We start from the raw sequence: 19,953 nt of genomic DNA on the forward strand, positions 1-19,953 counted from the left end.
ATTTTTGATATTTTTGCGTCTGTCCCCTTATGCCATTGTTTACATATATATTTTTTCAGGGAGGTGGAGGGTGGCCACAACTGTTGATGCTCAGGGCTTATTACTGTTGGTGCTTTACTCAGTACTCACTCCTGGCAGTGTTCAGGCGATGATCATATGGTACGCCCTGGTGGATCAAACCTGGGCCAGCACTTGGAAGGCAAACTCCCTACTTCTTATAAGAGTTCTTGCCTAGATTCTTTTGTCATATTCCTGAACTTTTTAAGGTCCCTTTTTCTGCATATTGTTTACTGTATATTATCTGGGGTTTCTGTAATACAGTGCTCAAAATTCAATAGTATATTTGTTGATAGTTTATTAAATCATACTTTTGTGACCAAGTATTGAAATATTTTTTTGATGTTTTGAGGATTAAACTTAATGACTTTTAAGGGTCAGAGCCTATGTATAAATCACAATTATAAATTGTAAGGTGTTTGTTTTGTTTTGGGAGCACAGCGTGCTGTGCTTCATGCTTTCTGACTGCTAAGGAATCACTCATGGTGGTGCTCAGGGACCATCCAGGGTGCTGGGGATAGAGCCCTGTGTGCATGCAAGGCAAGTATTTTTCCTGCTAAACTGACTCTCTTGTCTCCCTATAAAATATTTTGAAGAAGTTTTTTTAATTTGGGGGAAGCATTTCTGGCAGGTCAAATCTAGGTCCACTGCATATAAGGCAATTGCCTTACATGATGTACCATCTCTGATTTACAACAAGCACTGATTGACTTGTGGGCCACACCTGGTGCTGCTCTCAGGACTTACTGATGGCTCTTGGCTTAAGAATTTTTTCTGGGGCCCGGAGAGATAGCACAGCGGCGTTTGCCTTGCAAGCAGCCGATCCAGGACCAAAGGTGGTTGGTTCGAATCCCGGTGTCCCATAGGGTCCCCTGTGCCTGCCAGGAGCTATTTCTGAGCAGACAGCCAGGAGTAACCCCTGAGCACCGCCGGGTGTGGCCCAAAAACCAAAAAAAAAAAAAAAGGAATTTTTTTCTGGCAAGCTTGGGAGACAATGTAGAATGTCAGGGATCAAACCTAGGAAGTGTACCTACCCAGCTCCTCAGAGTACAAAATTTTAATCATGCAAATACTTCATCAATAATGAGTGGTACTAATTACTAATTAGTGTATTACTCATGTTGTGTATTTTTTGTTTGTTTGTTTATGGGGCAACAAGGGATGGGTCTCTTTCCTGTACCATGGGGTATGCACTATTTCTGGGAATACTCAACTTGGTGGTGTGGGCATACCAGTTTGTATGAGGTAGTGCTGAGGGGCTTAGCAGGGCCATACCCAGTAGTGCTGGGGTAGCGATTTTGACTATGCACAGCACATTGCCACTTCAAAACAGTCCTGATCTTGCCCTCTGAGTATATTCTGCACACATAAAAACAGATTGTGAATAGGAAATTCATGCATGTATTTGATACTCAGGCAGAATACTATCCTGTGTTTTTTTGGTGTGTATTATTTTGGGAACACTCCTGTCTCGACGTTGCATGCAGTGCCAGGATTTAGACCAGTGTTGCACATGCAGCCAACATGCTAAACAAATTCCTTGACCTTTATACTCTTTCCAGCACAGTGTCCTATATGTTTGCAGTCCTTTCCCAGAAGAGGCATTTAGTGTGTGTTAGACTCTCTAAGCAAGAGGACAAACAGAATAAAACTACTTTTGGGGGCCCGGAGAGATAGCACAGTGGCGTTTGCCTTGCAAGCAGCCGATCCAGGACCAAAGGTGGTTGGTTCGAATCCCGGTGTCCCATATGGTCCCCCGTGCCTGCCAGGAGCTATTTCTGAGCAGACAGCCAGGAGTAACCCCTGAGCACCGCCGGGTGTGGCCCAAAAACCAAAAAAAAAAAAACACAAAAAAACTACTTTTGGGTCGGAGAGATAGCATGGAGGGTAAGGCGTTTGCCTTTCATGCAGAGGGTTGTTGGTTCAAATCCCGACGTCCATATGGTCCCCCGAGCCTGCCAGGAGAGATTTCTGAGCATAGAGCCGGGAGTAACCCCTGAGCGATGCCGAGTGTGACCCAAAAAAAAACAAAAAAAAAAAAGAATAAAACTACTTTTGATGGCTGGAGAGATAGCATGGAGGTAGGGCATTTGCCTTGCATGCAAAAGGATTGTGGTTCGAATCCCAGCATCCTATATGGTCCCCTGAGCCTGCCAGAAGCAATTTCTGAGCGTAGAGCCAGGAGTAACCTCTGAGCGCTGCTGGGTGTAACCCCAGAAAAAACAAAAACTACTTTTCTGTGTGCTATCCATTCATATTTATTATTAAGTACATTAATTTGTTAAAAAATATAACCCTTAGTAATTTGTAGATTTAGTTTTCTAGTTCAATTCAGATTAATTTCTTTTACCTTTAGTCACAAGGTAGCTTTTTTCATCTCTTGTTATTTTTTTTTTCTCTTGTTATTTTTTCAAGAATTTTCTACAATGTATAAAAAGTTTCTAGTTCCCTATGGGAGATGAGCTAGTAAATGGTCTTGAATCATTTTTCACTGAATCAGATAAGTATTTAGTTTGATGGGCTGTATTGCTTCTAACTGGTTTTCTGATTTGAATGTGGTCCATACTTTATTAACATATCTCTTCACAGTGGATTGTATCTCATAATTTACAATATAAAGGAACTCTTAGTCTCCTAGAAATGTCTAAGTTATGTCTGAGATTTTACTGGTCACCTGCCATTAATCTTTCAGGATTTCAATGTATTGTTATAATTTCTCACCATTACTAAGGGTTAGCGACTGTTGGAGTAGCCGGTTTTTATGCGATTCAAGATATTTCTTTTTTGCTTTTGCTTGTCACTCATGGACTTGGAAGTACCTCTGGATTCTTTTCCCCTACCTGTTCTAACCCATAGGGGTGGTTCTTCTTTTCCCAATAAACACCTCGGGTCAGATCATAGCTAGCCTGTTGGCCAGCTAGCAAATAGCTCATGGTGGACGTTTTCCTGGCTGTGTTGGCATTGCTTCCAGATCTGCATTCCAGGATTGGGACTTGAAGCTTCTGCTCCACCCACAAAGAAGAAAAGAGAGAGCAAAACGAACCATTAGCGTTTTTCTTCCTTGAAATTTATTAACAGTCATTTCTACAACTGTCCATGAATTTATAATGGTACTCATTCTTTAGTTACTATTATCATTCTGCAGATCTCTCATTGTCTCTTGAAACTGTCAATATAATGTAATTTGGAGTAACCATTAGGTAGAGAAGTTCAACAAACCTTACTTAGTTTATGCTCTCCCACCCAGGCTGGATTTATTATAGTGTCCCATGGAATGTGTTCCAGAGGATATCAGACTTCTAAAACTGAAATATTTCTAGACTTGGTTGAAATTTCCCCCAAGAGAATCTGACAGAATAACACATTGTTCTTGTTCTATACACATGTTGCCAATAAGATCTGTATTTCTTCATCTGCTGTTGGGAAACAAGGCACAGCATTCTTTCATTTCAGGCAATTTTTGTTAACCATACTGCTTTAGGGAAGACCTCTGAAAATAAAATAACAGTAGTATTTTAGCTCTAGGCTACTGAGTTGTCACCCCAAGGGTCGCTGCTACATTGATACTTTGGCATAGTTTGCAAATATGGATTTTTGAGTTTTCTTATTCAGGGAACTGAACTCCCAAAGTAGACCTGGAATTTAATTCCCCTGAATACTAACTGACCGGTAATGCCTAGTAGTAATTGATAAGCATTTATAGGTTTTACTATTGGATACTTCTTTTTTTTTTTTTTTTTTTTTTTTTTTTTCATTTTTTCCTTGGTTTTTCAGGCCACACCCGTTTGATGCTCAGGGGTTATTTCAGGCTAAGCGCTCAGAAATTGCCCCTGGCTTGAGGGGACCATATGGGACGCTGGAACCACCGTCCTTCCTTGGCTAGCGCTTGCAAGGCAGACACCTTACCTCTAGCGCCACCTCGCCGGCCCCACTATTGGATACTTCTAAGAGTAATACTGTTGAATTAGATCAGGAAATTATCCAGTTTTTTTTTTTTTTTTAAAAAAAAAGGTGCTGAGAATGAACTGAGTGGTTTACACATGTGAGGTACATGCTTTCCTACTGAATCAGAATCCAGGCCCAGAAAATTCATCTTCATTAAAGTTTGCCTCTTTCTCTTGATTTATCTTTCAGAAGTTGGAGGGGGAATTTCATATCCAGCAGCATTCAGGGCTTGCTTATTCCTGGCTCTGCAGTCATGGTTCCTGTTGGCAGTTCTCAAGGGACCATATGGGTGCTGGGTATTGAACTTGGGCTATATGATCTGCCCAGCCCCTTGGTTTTTCTTTTTAGTCTGCTTAGATTTGCTCATCAGCCTCATAAATTGTCTTACCTGCTTATATTGCCTTTTATATTTGTGTAGTTTGGCAAATATGGCAACATATTTTTATTAGACTAAAACTTTACATATTCTTGAATATCAAGAGATTTTTGGTGGGGCTGGAGAGAGAGCGCAGTGGTAGGGTGGTTTGCCTTGCATGTGGCTGACCTGACACAAACCTGGGTTCAATCCCCAGCATCCCATATGGTCCCCAAGCCTGCCAGGAGTGATTTCTGGGCACAGAACAAGGAGTAACACCTGAGTGCCGCAGGGTGTGGCCCAAAAACTAAAAAAAGGAGAGAGAGAGATTTTGATTTTTGGTTCTTGAACTGACTACTATTAAGATCTATTCAGCATTTGGCTTTATGGAAAAACACAAACATGGGGCTGGAGTGATACCACGGTGAGTAGGGTGTTTGCCACTTGCCACACGGCTGACCTGTGTTTGATCCCCAGCATTTCATATGCATAAGGATTATCAGCTTGTGAGTAATTTCAGGAGTAACCTCTGAGCACTTCTGGATGTGGCCCCCAAACAAAAAATACTTTAAAAACTGCAAACGTTCCTGTTTATCATCATATTCTTATAAACATTGTATGTTACCTGTTCCCTGTTTATAATTTTCTTTTTCTTTTACCTAGTTTATACAACCATATCCAGTTATCTAGTAATTTAATGCCTGGCTGTGACTACTCACTTTTTAAGGTATGCTTAATTGGTGATTTCATTATATTATAAAACTCTTGGCTGTTAAGTATCCACATACTAAGTATTGACAAACTTGAGAAAAATTTAATGCTCCTACTTCGAGGAAGGAATTAGCTTTACTAGGCTGTATAATAAATTTATTTTGCCTTACTCTAGTACAGTGCTTCTCAATTATTTTCTGTCATGCTCCCCTAGGAAGAAGAAAACATTTTTGTGCCGCCCCCCCCCCCCCGCGCAGGACTGTAAATAGTAACTTTATTAAAAAAAACTAACCTGCAAAAAAAAAATATATAAAATAATTTGAGCTGATTTTTTTTTTTAATCAGAGGTGATGTCTGGATTAATGGCTACAATGCTCACGTTTTGCAATGCGTAGCTTTTCGAAGCCGTGTTTGAAGCAGGACACAGCAACTCTCAGCTCCAGAGACATAAACACGGGGCTTAACTTGTTATAATAGTATTTGCCAAGGTCAAACGCACCCCCGTTTACGTAGCCTCGCACCCCCTCCGGGGGGCATGCCCCACTATTTGAGAAGCACTGCTCTAGTATAAATAGAAATGTGAGTCTATTAGCAAATAATTGTGATTGACCTCAAGGAGAGCTTTGATTCAGTTCTGTATTGGGATGGATGTTAGCATTTGTCCTGAATTCTTAATGTCATGTTTTTGTTCTTGTTTTCGGTTTTTGGGTCATATCCAGGGACGCTCAGGGGTTACTCCTGGCTCTATGCTCAGAAGTCACTCCTGGCAGGCTCGGGGACCATATGGGATGCCAGGATTCGAACCGGGGTCTATCCTGTGTTGGCCGCGTGCAGGGCAAATGCCTTACCGCTGTGCTATTGCTTCGGCCCTGTCATGAATTCTTAATGCATGGTTTATAGTTTCATGAGATTAAAAAATGTGTTTTCCCAGGTGAGTGGAGGTTGGGATATTTGTGAACTTTGCCATTACATTATTATTATACATATTTCCTCTTATAGAAATGTTTGCAGCTTTGGTAAGCTGTTTCCTGAATTGTTTAAGAGCCTCTGATTAAAATTAACTCCAGTTTGCTAGTTAAGAAATTCCTATGTTGGGACTCTATAAAGTTTACAATTCTGTGGCTTTGGTTTTTGAGTTCCATGTATTTTCCCTATTACATCATTAGAAATTCAGTGGGAGATAAAGTAAAATGTTGGTAGATTGTTAATTGTGTTCAACCTGAAATTGTTTCCAACTTGATAAAATATCAACATTGTCTTAATATTGTTGTCTTCTACCCTTGCAGGATGGTATTGAGCCTATGTGGGAAGATGAGAAAAACAAACGAGGGGGACGATGGTTAATTACATTGAACAAACAGCAGAGAAGAAGTGACCTTGATCGCTTCTGGCTAGAAACAGTAAGGTCCTAAAATTAGGAAGCACTTGTAGAATACTCACTTGTTTTGAGTTATTTTTCCCATTAATTGAAGGGGTAGGAAATTGAAGAGTTATCTGCCCACTGTGGAAAATCTCTGCCAGTAGTCATTTTGGTCTGTCATTCTGTATATTTGACAGCTATTTCAGAAAGTCTCCCCACAAATGAGAATGGTAATTGACTTCATACCTTTTACTCCATCGATTTCAGTATTTTTTTTGTTTAATGACCACACCTGCTTATGCTAACTAAGGTCTACTTCTGGTTCTGTGTTTAGGATTACTTCTGGCAGGGTTTAGGTGGGGGGGTGTCATATTGGTTGTTGGGATTAAATCTTCCTGTATTGGGCCGGGCGGTGGCGCTAAAGGTAAGGTGCCTGCCTTACCTGCGCTAGCCTAGGACGGACCGCGGTTCGATCCCCCGGCGTCCTATATGGTCCCCCAAGCCAGGAGCGACTTCTGAGCGCATAGCCAGGAGTAACCCCTGAGCGTCACCGGGTGTGGCCCAAAAACCAAAAAAAAAAAAAAAATCTTCCTGTATTACTTTCTGTACTATTGTTCCAAGCCTGTTACATTCACATTTTAATATCACCCCCTGTGCCCCCAATAAAACAGTATTATTTAAAAAAATATATCAGAGTTCTGAAATATTAGGAAATATCGGGCACCTGAGATAATGTATGATTCTAGAATGGAGTTCACTGGCACATATTACAGAACAAGAAGTGCTGGTATGGATTTGGAGAGAGAGGAACTTTCATTAACTGCTAGTGGGATTGTCATCTAGTCCAACTTTTCTAGAAAACAATATGGATATTCCTCAAAAAAATTAAAATTGAGGAGCCGGAGAGACAGCATAGCAATAGGGTGTTTGCCTTGCAAGCGGCTGACCCAGGACCAATGTTGGTTTGAACCCTAGCATCCCATATGGTCCCCCGTGCCTACCAGGAGTGATTTCTGAGCAGAGAGCCTGCAGTAACCCCTGAGCGCCTCAGGGTGTGACCCAAAAAAAGCAAAAAATAAAATTGAGCTCCCTTATGACCCAGCAATACCACTACTAGGGATATGCCCTAGGAACACAAAACACAATACCAAAAAATGGCCTCTGCACTCACTCGGCGGTGCTCGGGTTGCTCCTAGCTCTGTCACCTCCGTACCAGCACTTGTTCTTTTTCTGTAAATTGCACCTGGCAGGTCCGGGACCCTCTGGGATGCCGGGAATCTAACTAGGGTCCTTCTAGGTTGGCCACATTCGAGGCAAATGCCCGACCGCTGTGCTATTGCTCTGGTCCCTGGGATCTGCGTTTCCATGTTCATTGCAGCGCTGTTTACAATAGTCAGAATCTGGAAACATCAAGATGTCCGAAACAATCCAGTTGCCCGGCAACAGATGAGTGGCTAAGGAAACTGGTACATCTATACTGAAATACTGTTCAGCTGTTAGAAAAAATAAAGTCATGAAATTTGCCTGTATGTAAATGAACATGGAGACTTACGCTGAATGAAATGAGTCAGAAGAAGAGAGACAGACACAGAATAGTCTCACTCATCTGTGGGATTTAAGAAAAAAAGACAGTATGATAATAATACCCAAGGAAAATAGAAGTGAGGGCCAGAAAGACTACTAGCCCATGATATGAAGAGTGGTGAGTGCAATTAAATAACTGCATTAACAACTATTGTGACAAGAGAAATAGAATTCTCTTGGACAGGCAGGGCATCAAGGAGGAGAGAAATGATGGTGAAATTGGTGGGGGGAAAGTTTAACTAGTGAAGAGTGGTGTATATTTGATGCCGGAAACCCAACTAAAATTTTGTGTTTAAATAAAATTACTATTAATCAAAAAATAGAAAAGAATTCAGGGCTTGGGAGACTCAAGCACATGAATGTCTGAGGCTCTGAGTTTGAATGTTCTTAAGTTTTGCCTTTGTTGTGTGTGTGTGTGTGTGTGTGTGTGTGTGGAAATGGAATCCAGGACCCTCCCACATACAACACAAGTTGTCTACTGCTGATTTGTATGTAGATTTGAGGTTGCATTCCTATATGCCATGTGTGTGGACATATGCCTATTCTTCCAGTACTAGTGGTCTCTATTTAAAATTAGAAGGAATCAAACCTGTGTGATTTTTTTTTTTTTTTTTTTTTTTTGGGTCATATCTGGCTGGCTCTGTGCTCAGAAATCGCTCCTGGCTCTAAGGACCATATAGGATGCAGAGATTCGAGCCAGGGTCCGTCGTCCTCTGTTGGCCACACGCAAGGCAAAATGCCTTTTTGTTGTGCTATTGCTCCAGCCTCCATGTATCTGGAACTTTTTGTTCAATTTATAACTTATATTTTACCACTTTATGACTTAGTACGAAGAGATTTTCTAGTTCAGTTTCAAAGACTTTTAGGAGCAGGGATCATAGTCTCAGTTAAGAAATGAAAATTAGGGGCAGGAGAGATAGCTTGGAGGTAAGGCATTTGCCTTTCATGCAGAAGGTCATTGGTTTGAATCCCAGCATCCCATATGATCCCCCGAGCCTGCCAGGAGTGATTTCTGAGTGTGGAGCCAGGAGTAACCCCTGAGTGCTGCCGGGTGTGACCCAAAAACCAAAAAAGAAAAGAAATGAAAATTAGGGGCCGGAAAGATACCATGGAGGTAAGGTTTTTGCCTTGCATGTAGAAGGTCTGTGGTTCGAATTCCAGCATCCCATATGGTCCCCTGAGACTGCCAGGAGCGATTTCTGAGCATGGAGCCAGGAGGAACCCCTGAGCACTGCCGCGTGTGACCCAAAAACCAAAAAAAAAAGAAAAAATGAGAAATCTTTTAATGTGGCTTGGAGACGGAGAGACAGTAAACAAAGCCGTTGATACCCCTATTCAGACTTTCAAAATAAACGTGAGTCCTCAGTCTCCAGCAGAGAAAGAAAAAAAATAAAATGTTTGAATGTAGTTTGTTTTCCTTTTTTGGGAAGATAGCATTTGACCCTTATTTATTTATTTATTTATTTTTATCTAAACACCTTGGTTACAAGGTTGTTCATACTACAGTTTGTTTTCACAGATAAAGTTGTTCATGGTTGAGTTACAGTAATCCAATGTACAATCCAACGTACAAGTGTGCATTTCCTGCCACTGTTCAGTTTTTCACTCACCTTCCCTGATGCCCTCTTCCCTCCCACTCCCCCTCCCCTGCCTGCTTCTGGGGCAGGCATTTTAATTCTCTCTTTTGGTGGGGGGGGGGTCACATCCTGTGGGGCTCAGGGTTTACTCCTGGCTCTGCACTCAGAAATTGCTCCTGGAAGGCTCGAGGACCATATAGGATGCTAGAACTCAGACCAGGATTCGTCCAGTGTTGGCCTTGTGCAAGGCAAATGCCCTACCGCTGTGCTATATCACACTCTGGCCCCCCTCTCTTTTCTGACACTGATTTGCACAACTTTAATGAAGGGGTGCCATGCATGTCCCTTTCATAGTAGACCCTTCTTAACTTTTTTTTTTTGTTGTTTTTGGGCCACACCCGGCAGTGCTCAGGGGTTACTCCTGGCTGTCTGCTCAGAAATAGCTCCTGGCAGGCACAGGGGACCATATGGGACACCGGGATTTGAACCAATTACCTTTGGTCCTGGATTGGCTGCTTGCAAGGCAAACACCACTGTGCTCTCTCTCTGGGCCCTATCCCTCTCCCTTTGACTCATTTCACTCAGCATAATTTCCATGTCCATTTATAAGCACAAGTTATGACTTCATTTTTTCCCCTAACATCTGCATTGTATTTCTTTCTTTTTTGGTTTTGGTTTTGGTTTTGGTTTTTGGGTCACATCCGGCAGCGCTCAGGGATCACTCCTGGCTCCACGCTCAGAAATTGCTCTTGGCAGGCTCGGGGGACCATATGGGATACCAGAATTCGAACCAATGACCTTCTGCATGCTATCTCTCTAGCCCATGTATTGTATTTCATTGTTTAGATGTACCGCAGTTTCTTTAGCCACCCATCTGTTGTTGGATTGCTTCCATATTCTGGCTATTATAAACAGATTGCGACGAACATGGAAGCAAAGAGAATATTTTATATTATGTTTTAGTTCCTCTCCTAGGGGATATATCCTAGAAACACAAACATAATATAAAAATTATGTTATTATTTATTATATTGATTACTAGTGCTAATAATCAATATTATTGGTGTTGATTATTAATTATATTTTTATAAAATTGTTGAATCATAAGGAAGCTCAATTTCCACTATTTTGAGAAATGTCTATATTGTTTTCCTAAAAAGCTGGACTAGAAAGCATTCCCACCAGGATGAATGAGTCTCTTTTTCCCTCATATCCACACCAGCACTGGTGGTTCTTGTTCTTTGTGATGTGTGCCAATCTCTGTGGTGTGACAATACCTATTGTTATTTTGATTTACATCTACATGATGATTAGTGATATGGACCACTTTTTCATGAGCCTTTTGTCCATCTTTCTTCCATGAGGAAATGTCTGTTCAATCTCTCTGTCTTTAGATAGGGTTACATTTTTTTCTTGTTAATTTCTTTTATACTGTATTTGCCGGCGTATAAGACAACCCCCTAACGGTATGTACCACAGTGAGCCAATCACAACAAGCAAAGGTTCAAAGGTTCTACTGTCATAGACTTCCTCTTGACTCTGGCCAATCTGAGCAGCTTTTGACAGTGTAGATTTGGTACAGAACATTGTCTAATTTCCATGCACAAAAAGCCTGCTTGGATGGGCTGAGTCAGAGAGGTGGTCTGAGCAGCCTGGCAGTGAGTGGTGCAGGATCGAGTTGGAAAATTTGTTTTGTGGCAATATTCAGACAATTTTCGTTTAGCAGCATATTGAAACATTTTTCGGGATATACTTGGCGTATAAGACGGCCCCCGATTTTTGGTTGACTTTTTTTGGTTTCAAAAGTCGTCTTATATGCCGGAAAATACGGTATATATATTTGGGGGCGGTCACACCCGGCGCAGCACTCATGAGTTACTCCTAGCTCTGCACTCAGAAATCACTCCTGGCTGCTCAGGACCATATGGGGCGCTGGCATTCGAACCACCATCCGTCCTGGGTTGGCTGCGTGCAAGGCGAATGCCCGTCGCTCTCACCCCTTCTTGTTAGTTTCTGTCTGCACCTTTATCTTAGGTATTAGCCCCTTACCTAGTGGCTATTGGGAGAGTAATTTCTCCCGTTCCGTGGTTAGCCTTTGGATCCTAGTCATGTTGATGTCGTGGAATGGTTTCAAGTCTGATTCAAGGTTTTTTTTTTTCCAAAGTATTGCTTTAGCTCTTTGTGGGGATCTATTGTTGCAAATGAATTATAAGAGGTTTTTTGTTTTTGGTTTTGGGGCCACACCCAGCGGTGCTCAGGGGTTACTCCTGGGCTGTCTGCTCAGAAATAGCTCCTGGCAGGCACAGGGAACCATATGGGACACTGGGATTCGAACCAACCACCTTTGGTCCTGGATCGACTGCTTGCAAGGCAAACGCTGCTGTGCTCTCTCTCTGGGCCCGAATTTTTTTTTTTTTTTTTTTTTTTTTTTTTTTTTTGTGGTTTTTGGGTCACACCCGGCAGTGCTCAGGGGTTTTTTCTGGCTCCGTGCTCAGAAATTGCTCCTGGCAGGCATGGGGGACCATATGGGACACCGGGATTCGAACCGATGACCTTCTGCATGAAAGGTAAACGCCTTACCTCCATGCTATCTCTCTGGCCCCTGGGCCCGAATTTTAAGAGTATTTGATGTACTTCTTTTAAAAATGTCACAGTTATCCTCAGAGGGTTTGCATTAAATCTGTACAAACCTTGGGGAAGTATTACTAGTTTAGTTTTGGGTCCACACCTGGCAGCACTCGAGTTACTCTTGGTTCTGCGCTCAGAAATAGCTCCTGGCAGGCTTGGGGGATTATATCGGATGCCAGGGATCCAACCTGGGTCTGTCCCATGTTGGCTACATGCAAATGCCCTACTGCTGTGCTATCACTCTGGCCCAGGATTGCCTTTTCTTTTTTTTTTTTTTTTTTTTTTTTTTTTTTTTTTTTGGTTTTTCGGGTCACACCCGTTTGATGTTCAGGCTAAGCGCTCAGAAATTGCCCCTGGCTTGGGGGGACCATATGGGACGCCGGGAGATCGAACCGTAGTCTTTCCTTGGCTAGCACTTGCAAGGCAGACACCTTACCTCTAGTGCCACCCTGCCGGCCCCAGGATTGCCATTTTAATTATGTTAATTCTCCCAGTCCATGATCAGGGTATATGTTTCCATTTTCTCATGTCCTCTTTTATTTCTTGGAGTGCAGTAGAAGTCCTTCACCTCTTTACTTAAGTTGACTTGTTTTTCTGAGGCACAATTGTCAATGGGATTGTTTTTATTAATATCTCTTTCTGTTCTTTATTATTATTGGGGTTGCACCCTTTAGCACTCGGGTTACTCCTGGCTCTGCACTCAGAAACCCTGGCAGGCTCAAGGGACCATATGAGATTCCAGGGATCGAACCCGGGTCCATCCCAGGTTGGCAGTGTGCGAGGCAAATGCCTTTCCACTGTGCTATCACTCTGGCCCCAAGTCTTTTTTTTTTTTTTTTTTGGTGTGGTTTTTGGCGTCCCATATGGTCCCAAGTCTTTATTTTTATATAAAAATGCCATGGATTTCTATGTGTTAATTTTGTAGCCTGCCACTTTACTAGAAGCTTTTGGTAGAGTCTTCGAATTTTCTAAATAGAGCACCATGTCATCTGCAAACAGTGAGAGTTTGACTTCTTTACTTGCTTTTTAAAATTGCAGGTATAGGACTGGAGATATAGGTATATATATAGCCAGAGGGCATTTGCCTTGCACGGGTTGACCTGGGTGGACCCCAGTTCGAGTCCCAGGATCCCATATGGTCCCCCTAGCCTGCCAGGGGGAGAGCACAGAACCAGGAATAACCCCTGAGCACTGTGGGGTGTGGCTCCAAAACAAAAATAAAATAAAATAAAATGGCAGGTTTATTGGGAGTAGAGCAATAGTTTGCTTTGCATGTGACTGGCCCAGGTTTGATCGCTAGCATTCATTTTGGCCCCTAAGTATCACCAGAATTAATTCCTGAGTGCAGGGTCAGGAGTAACCCTTGATCTTTGCTGGGTGTGGCCCAAGAACAAAATACAAAACAGGTGTATTTTTCATGTACCCCTTTCCCTTTTTCAGTTATTTGTGTGATAATTTGGGGTGTCTTCTTGTTGTGATATACCAGAGACACTACATGCTTTGTTGTGGCAAAGTCAGTGAACACATTTGGCATTAGCTGTGTTACAAGGAATTTAACTCTAAGCCACTTACTCAAAAGGTGATCTGTGGGCCATTACTGGAGGCTTTGTGTGGGGTATAGGACATACCACTCTGGCAGTGCTGGGCCAGCCATGCAGTACAGGGAATTGAACCAGGGAACTCCACATACAAGACCTGTGTACTAGCCTGGAATCCTGGCCGTGCTCAAGGTTTACTCCTACCTCAGCATTCATACTCCTAGCGGTATATGTTATGTGTGCATGTGTATCATGTGGGAGGGGGGTGTTGATACCTTTCGAGGGGTGGACAAGTGCCTTGATAGGCTCAGGGCCTATTCTATGGCCTGCTTTGGAGACCCCTGGCGGTGCTTGAGGGAACCAGTGCCTCCCTTATCTCTTGTTCTGTCCCTGAAGGATTAATTTGTAAGATTTAATTTTGCTTTGGGGGAATGATTCAGTAAATAATCATTTATATTCTACATTGACATTTTATTTTAGCAAAGTTTCGTTAGCTCTGGAGATGGGTGGTGGTTTCTATTGTATAATACTAAATATATGCCACTAGTCTAGGCTTAAAATGAATGGGGGGGGGGGCGCGGGAATATGCTTTAGTTTCAGAGTACATGCCTTAAAAGTGTGAGGCACTGGGTTTCATACCTGGCCAAGAAAAAGATTTTAGATATCCTACACCCACAAAAGGTGGTATTTATTAAATACTGGAAACAAAAAGCGTAAGTTGCTATTTCAGTCCATTAAATAAATACAAACTGCTCTAGGGTAAACAAGCCATGCTTTTTTTTTTAAGTTGGAATAGAAAGCCTTTATCAGTGAATATCATTGATACCCCAAAGTCACCTTTTACTAAGTTTAAAATTTCTGATCTATAGGTGAAATGGAAACACTTTTAGTTAGCTGTTTTGTAATTCATTGACTGTAATTCGGGATTGAATCATCTTTTTCAGCTGCTGTGCCTTATTGGAGAATCTTTCGATGATTACAGTGATGATGTGTGTGGAGCCGTTGTTAATGTTAGAGCTAAAGGTGACAAGATAGCAATATGGACTACTGAATGTGAAAACAGAGAGGCGGTCACACATATAGGGTAAGCGTCACTCTCTTTACATATCACTCTTAAAACAGTAAGATCATTGCAGCCAAACTTACTTGTAGCTTTAAAAATACCTTATTTATAGGTAATTTTTTCTTGTGCTGTCTTTTCTCCTTACCCCCTTTAGTAAATATCTTTATTGGGGATCTTGTGCTATCTCAATAAATGCATTCAAAGACTTAAATTGTTGGTCTACAATATCTTATTTATAGATTCTATCAATAAGTTATATAATGTTCTGTAACATGTTAGCATTAAAATCATAGTGCATATATATGCATTTATACATATATATGTATATAATGTAAATATTGGCATATGATAATAGTTCTGTCATTTTCCCACCCATCCATAATTGTCTAGGGTTTCCTTTTCACTACATTAAAGCTAGTAAAATTAAACCTTATTTTTAGGACCACTTCTGGTGGTGCTGGCGAGTAAACAATGCATGGGATCAACCTTGGGGCTCCCTCATCAAATCATGGAGTCTTACTCTGAATTTTCCCTGGTTCGGAAAAAGCTTGAGTGTTTTGGAGCCATACTTGGTTGTTCTCAGGGCTTGCTCCTGAGGTCAAAGGGGTCACTCCTGCTGCTGCTTGATCTTATATGGTGCTAAGAATCAAGCCTGACTTGGTTGTGTGCAAGGCAAGTGCCATGCCCTTTATTTCTCCAGCATCCAAGAAAAGCTTTCTTTTTTATTTTCACCCGAGCTAAGCTCTAGCTTTCTGGCATTTTCAATGATGGCTGATACTTGAGGGTGTGAGAGTGGTGTGTTTAACCATAATATAAGTCTAAAATTAGACAATTATGTTCGATTACTTTTAAAAACATTTTATGTACTTTTTTAGGGACAATAATGAAGCTATTTAAGAGGATAGGGAAAAAAAGAGGATAAAAGTACCCTGTATTAATGGTTCATCAAAATGTGATTATCAGGTTAGAACAGTGGAGCAAGTTGTAGTGTGTTTGCCTTGCACACGCTAACCTAGGACGAATCGTGGCTTGATTCCCCTGGCACCCCTTTATGGTCCCCCAAGCCAGGAGCGATTTCTGAGCGTATAACCGGGTGTGGCCTAAAACAAACCAAAAAAAGATGTGTTTGTCATTTTATTTTATTTTACTTTGTTATTTTTCCTTGGAATAAAGATTCAGATACCTGCTGTGGCCTATAATGTGCTTTGTGATCTCTCATTTTCCCATGTCAACTTTTTCTTTTACACTCACTTTTCTTATGAGCTGTTGCCTCATAGCATTGTTTTTGCTCCTCAGTCTTCAGATGTTCCTCTTCATATGACTTCCCTACTTAATGGGAAAAATTATTTTTGGATTTTGGGCTACATCCAGTGGTGCTCAGGCTCTGCACTCAGAAATCACTCCTTTCAGACTTGGGGGACCATATGGGATGCTGGAGATTGAACCTGGGTCTGCTACCTGCCTGCCTTCCCCTCCTTACCCCACCCCTCCCTCTCAGAAATCACTCCTGGCAGGCTCAGGGGACCATATGGGATGCCTGGGATTGAACCCGGTAACCCCTGAGCACCGCCGGGTGTGGCCCAAAAACGAAAAAAAAAAAAAAAAAAAGGGAAGTTGTAGTCTGAGGGCCTAGAAAGATTGTACAGCCAGTAAACTGCTTCCCTTGCATGTGGCTGGTCCAAATTTGATAACACATATGGTCCCCCTGAGCCCTCCAGAAGTGATCTGTGATTCCAGAACCACAGGAGTAAAGCACAGCTGGGTGTAGCTCAAATACCCCTTCCCTCAAAAACAGTTGAGTGTGTGCTCTGGTAATTAGATGGAAAATGGTAATATGCAGTATTTTGTGCATTTATGTAAAATACAGTTGTGTATTTTAGATTTTTGTCTAAATATTCATTTGACATGTTTCTAACAATATGTATTTATAATGTAATTAATTAGATACTATGAAATGTGATCACTAGGAGTTCAATGACTGGGCCCGGAGAGATAGCACAGCGGCGTTTGCCTTGCAAGCAGCCAATCCAGGACCAAAGGTGGTTGGTTCGAATCCTGGTGTCCCATAGGGTCCCCCGTGCCTGCCAGGAGCTATTTCTGAGCAGACAGCCAGGAGTAACCCCTGAGCACTGCCGGGTGTGGCCCAAAAACCAAAAACCAAAAAAAAAAAAGGAGTTCAATGACTAATATCTGCTTTTGTTAATCACAATTTTGGAAAATAAAAGAACAATTTTTGCTAATAGAAAAAGGGGACTGTTTCTCAGATTTAGTTTTAATTGTCGCATTTGACAGAAAGGTTACAGGGACCAGGAGCATGCATATGCATATGACTAACCCTGATCCAAATCCAGGAGTGATCAGGGCTAGCCTCTGATCACCACCAGAGTTAGAGTTAGCCCTGGGCCAGACACCTCTTCCCCAAAGATAAAGAATACTAGCGTTTTGTATGTGTTTGTGACAAAAAGTAATGGCTTTCTTTTTCTCTTCCTTTTAGGAGGGTATACAAGGAAAGGCTAGGACTTCCTCCAAAGATAGTTATTGGTTATCAGTCCCATGCAGACACAGCTACTAAGAGCGGCTCTACCACTAAAAATAGATTTGTTGTTTAAGAAGACACCTTCTGAGTATTCTCATAGGAGACTGCGTCAAGCAATCGAGATTTGGGAGCTGAACCAAAGCCTCTTCAAAAGCAGAGTGGACTGCATTTAAATTTGATTTCCATCTAAATGTTGCTAGATATAAGAGAAGTCTCTTTCGCCTTTGTCTTGTACTTTTGTTTTTGTTTTTAGGTTTTGTTCTGTTTTTTTTGTTTTTGTTTTTGTTTTTTTTAATTTTGGCTAGTGTCCACTATTCCCAATCAAAGAATTACAGTACACATCATCCCTAGAATCCATAAATGTGTTCCTGGCTCACTGTGTTATAGTTTAGTAGAATTAACATGACAGGTACATTCTAACCATCCAAAATACTGAGAAAAATCCAACAACTTGCGTTCTCATATTTTACAGGAAAAAAATTGTTAATGTTCTATTGTATTTGGAGCTTATTTGCTGGTTTAAGAAGAGAGTGATGCATCCAGTCTTTTTCTCTTTTATGGCATTGTCTCTGCTGTGCTCTTGCTGATGGCTGCTAGATTTTAATTTATTGGTTTCCCTACTGATAACATTAGTGATTCTGATTTCAGGTTTTCATTTCGTTTTGCTTTTGGTTTTCCTCATGTAACATTGGTAAAGGATCCAGGAATATGACACAAAGGTGGAATAAACATAATTTTGTGCATTCTTTGGTAATTTTTTGTTTTTTTGTAACTACAAGGCTTTGCTACAAGTTTGTGCATTTCATTCAAATCAGTGATCTATGTTTGTGTGATTTCTTAAACATAATTGTGGATTATAAAAAAATGTAACATCATAATTACATTCCTAATTAGAATTAGTATGTTTTTGTATCTTTATGCTGTATTTTAACAATTTGTATTTACTTAGGTTATTTTGCTTTGGTTAAAAATGGCTCAAGTAGAAAAGCGGTCCCATTCATATTAAGACAGTGTACAAAACTGTAAATAAAATGTGTACAGTGAATTGTCTTTTTAGACAACTAGATTTGTCATTTATTTCTCCCATCTCTACTTAGAAGGAATATGTACTGGTTGCAAGGCAGTTTTTCTGGTGTCTCCCTTTGAGCAGCAGTCGAGCATTCGATTGATTACTATGTTGATTACAAGTTTTAATAAATTGAATAGGTAGTATGATTATGGAATTAAATTGATGTGGCTATTGTTTTTTTTTGTAAGGTAAGGCTTGATCCTTTAGTCTTAGGTAATTTACTCTTAATGTGTTCAAACTCATGAGAAATGGGACTTGGTGCTTCACCATTTTCTTGGTAGTGGTAGTAGCTATGAAATTTGAATACAGAGGTGAGGTGTTCTCCTTTGTTGATAAAACTGCATAGGAAAATCTGTAGGTGGAGGGGCCACATGTGCTAAGTATTTTGCTAGTCTTGCTGTCTAAATAGAATTGAATAAAAAGGTATGAAGATATTAGGAAATTGGTATGGTACACTTTATGTAAGCTTGAAAATTATTGAAGGAATATTTTAAGTTTGTCTTTAATACTTAATTGTATATTTTAGGTCCTATGAAATAAATGTAGCTATAACAACAGGTAAGCTGTACTATGGCTTTGCAAAATGAAAGTATTTAAATAGCGATTATGAGTTAACTTTAAAAACTGACAAACGACAGAAAACTCGATGTGAAAATGAAAGTGATGGCATTTTATTTTATTGGAGTTTTAAAAAATTGGGGAGGGGGGCTCAGCAATTAGTCCTGGCTCTGTGCTCAGAAATTGTTCCTGGCAGGCTTGGAGGATCTATGGCATGCCAAGGATCGAACCCGGGTAGGCTATGTGCAAAGCAAACACCCTACCCGCTGTGCTATTACTCCAGCCAGCCCCTCTGTTGAAGACTTTTGGAAACAGTTTAGATTATCTACCACAGGCTATCGTCTTAAGTATTTAGTACAACAAATACTTGTCAGTATTCTAGAAATACTCTTGTTGATCATTTCTATGTTATACTTGCTATTTTAAATGTGGGCTCTTGGATAAGGTTATTTATCGTCTAAGTAAGTTATGAGCATTGCCAGAGCTTAAAGTGATCATGGTGGGGCTGCAGTGATAGTATAGCAGATAGGGTTTTTGCCCTGTACCTGGGTTTGGTCCCTGGAGCCCCTCCAGGGGATACACGAGTTTGGAGTCTGGAAAAAGCCATGAGCACTACTGGCTGTGGCCCAAAGAGCAAAAATAATTTTTTTTTTTTGAGTGATCCCTGGTATTTTGCAGTAGAGTAAAGTAATATGAGAAACCAGTACTCTGTAGAATCAGTTCTACATTTGGGTAACCATTAGGATGGGGAATCAAACCCAGGTCGGCCATGTTGTGTTATCACTCCGGCCCCTCAGTGCATTTTAAGAAACATTAGCTTTCAGATTAGAAGAGGAATCGTGCATTAAATACATGTAGACTGAAGCTAAAACTCAATTTATGGCATTTTGGTTTTGAAGTTACCATTTTATAATGAGTTTTATGTGTTTACTAAGAAGTGGGAGTAGTTATTTTTGACAAATGCCATCTGAG

The 19,953-nt window shown here is 41.0% G+C and overlaps 1 protein-coding gene across 1 annotated transcript in view; it reads left to right on the forward strand.

Moving 5' to 3' along the window:
* EIF4E (eukaryotic translation initiation factor 4E) overlaps positions 1-18,582 on the forward strand; it is a 38,805-nt gene extending 20,223 nt beyond the window's left edge. The window contains exons 4-7 of the mRNA XM_049785312.1: positions 5,021-5,084; positions 6,355-6,468; positions 14,700-14,839; positions 17,313-18,582. Coding sequence (XP_049641269.1) covers positions 5,021-5,084; positions 6,355-6,468; positions 14,700-14,839; positions 17,313-17,427 — 433 coding nt within the window. The 3' untranslated portion in view covers positions 17,428-18,582. The remainder of the gene's footprint in view (positions 1-5,020; positions 5,085-6,354; positions 6,469-14,699; positions 14,840-17,312) is intronic.
* The last annotated feature ends 1,371 nt before the right edge of the window (positions 18,583-19,953 follow it).

The sequence above is a fragment of the Suncus etruscus genome, chromosome 13 (genome assembly GCF_024139225.1).
Source record: "Suncus etruscus isolate mSunEtr1 chromosome 13, mSunEtr1.pri.cur, whole genome shotgun sequence".
In the NCBI taxonomy this organism is placed as follows: domain Eukaryota; kingdom Metazoa; phylum Chordata; class Mammalia; order Eulipotyphla; family Soricidae; genus Suncus; species Suncus etruscus.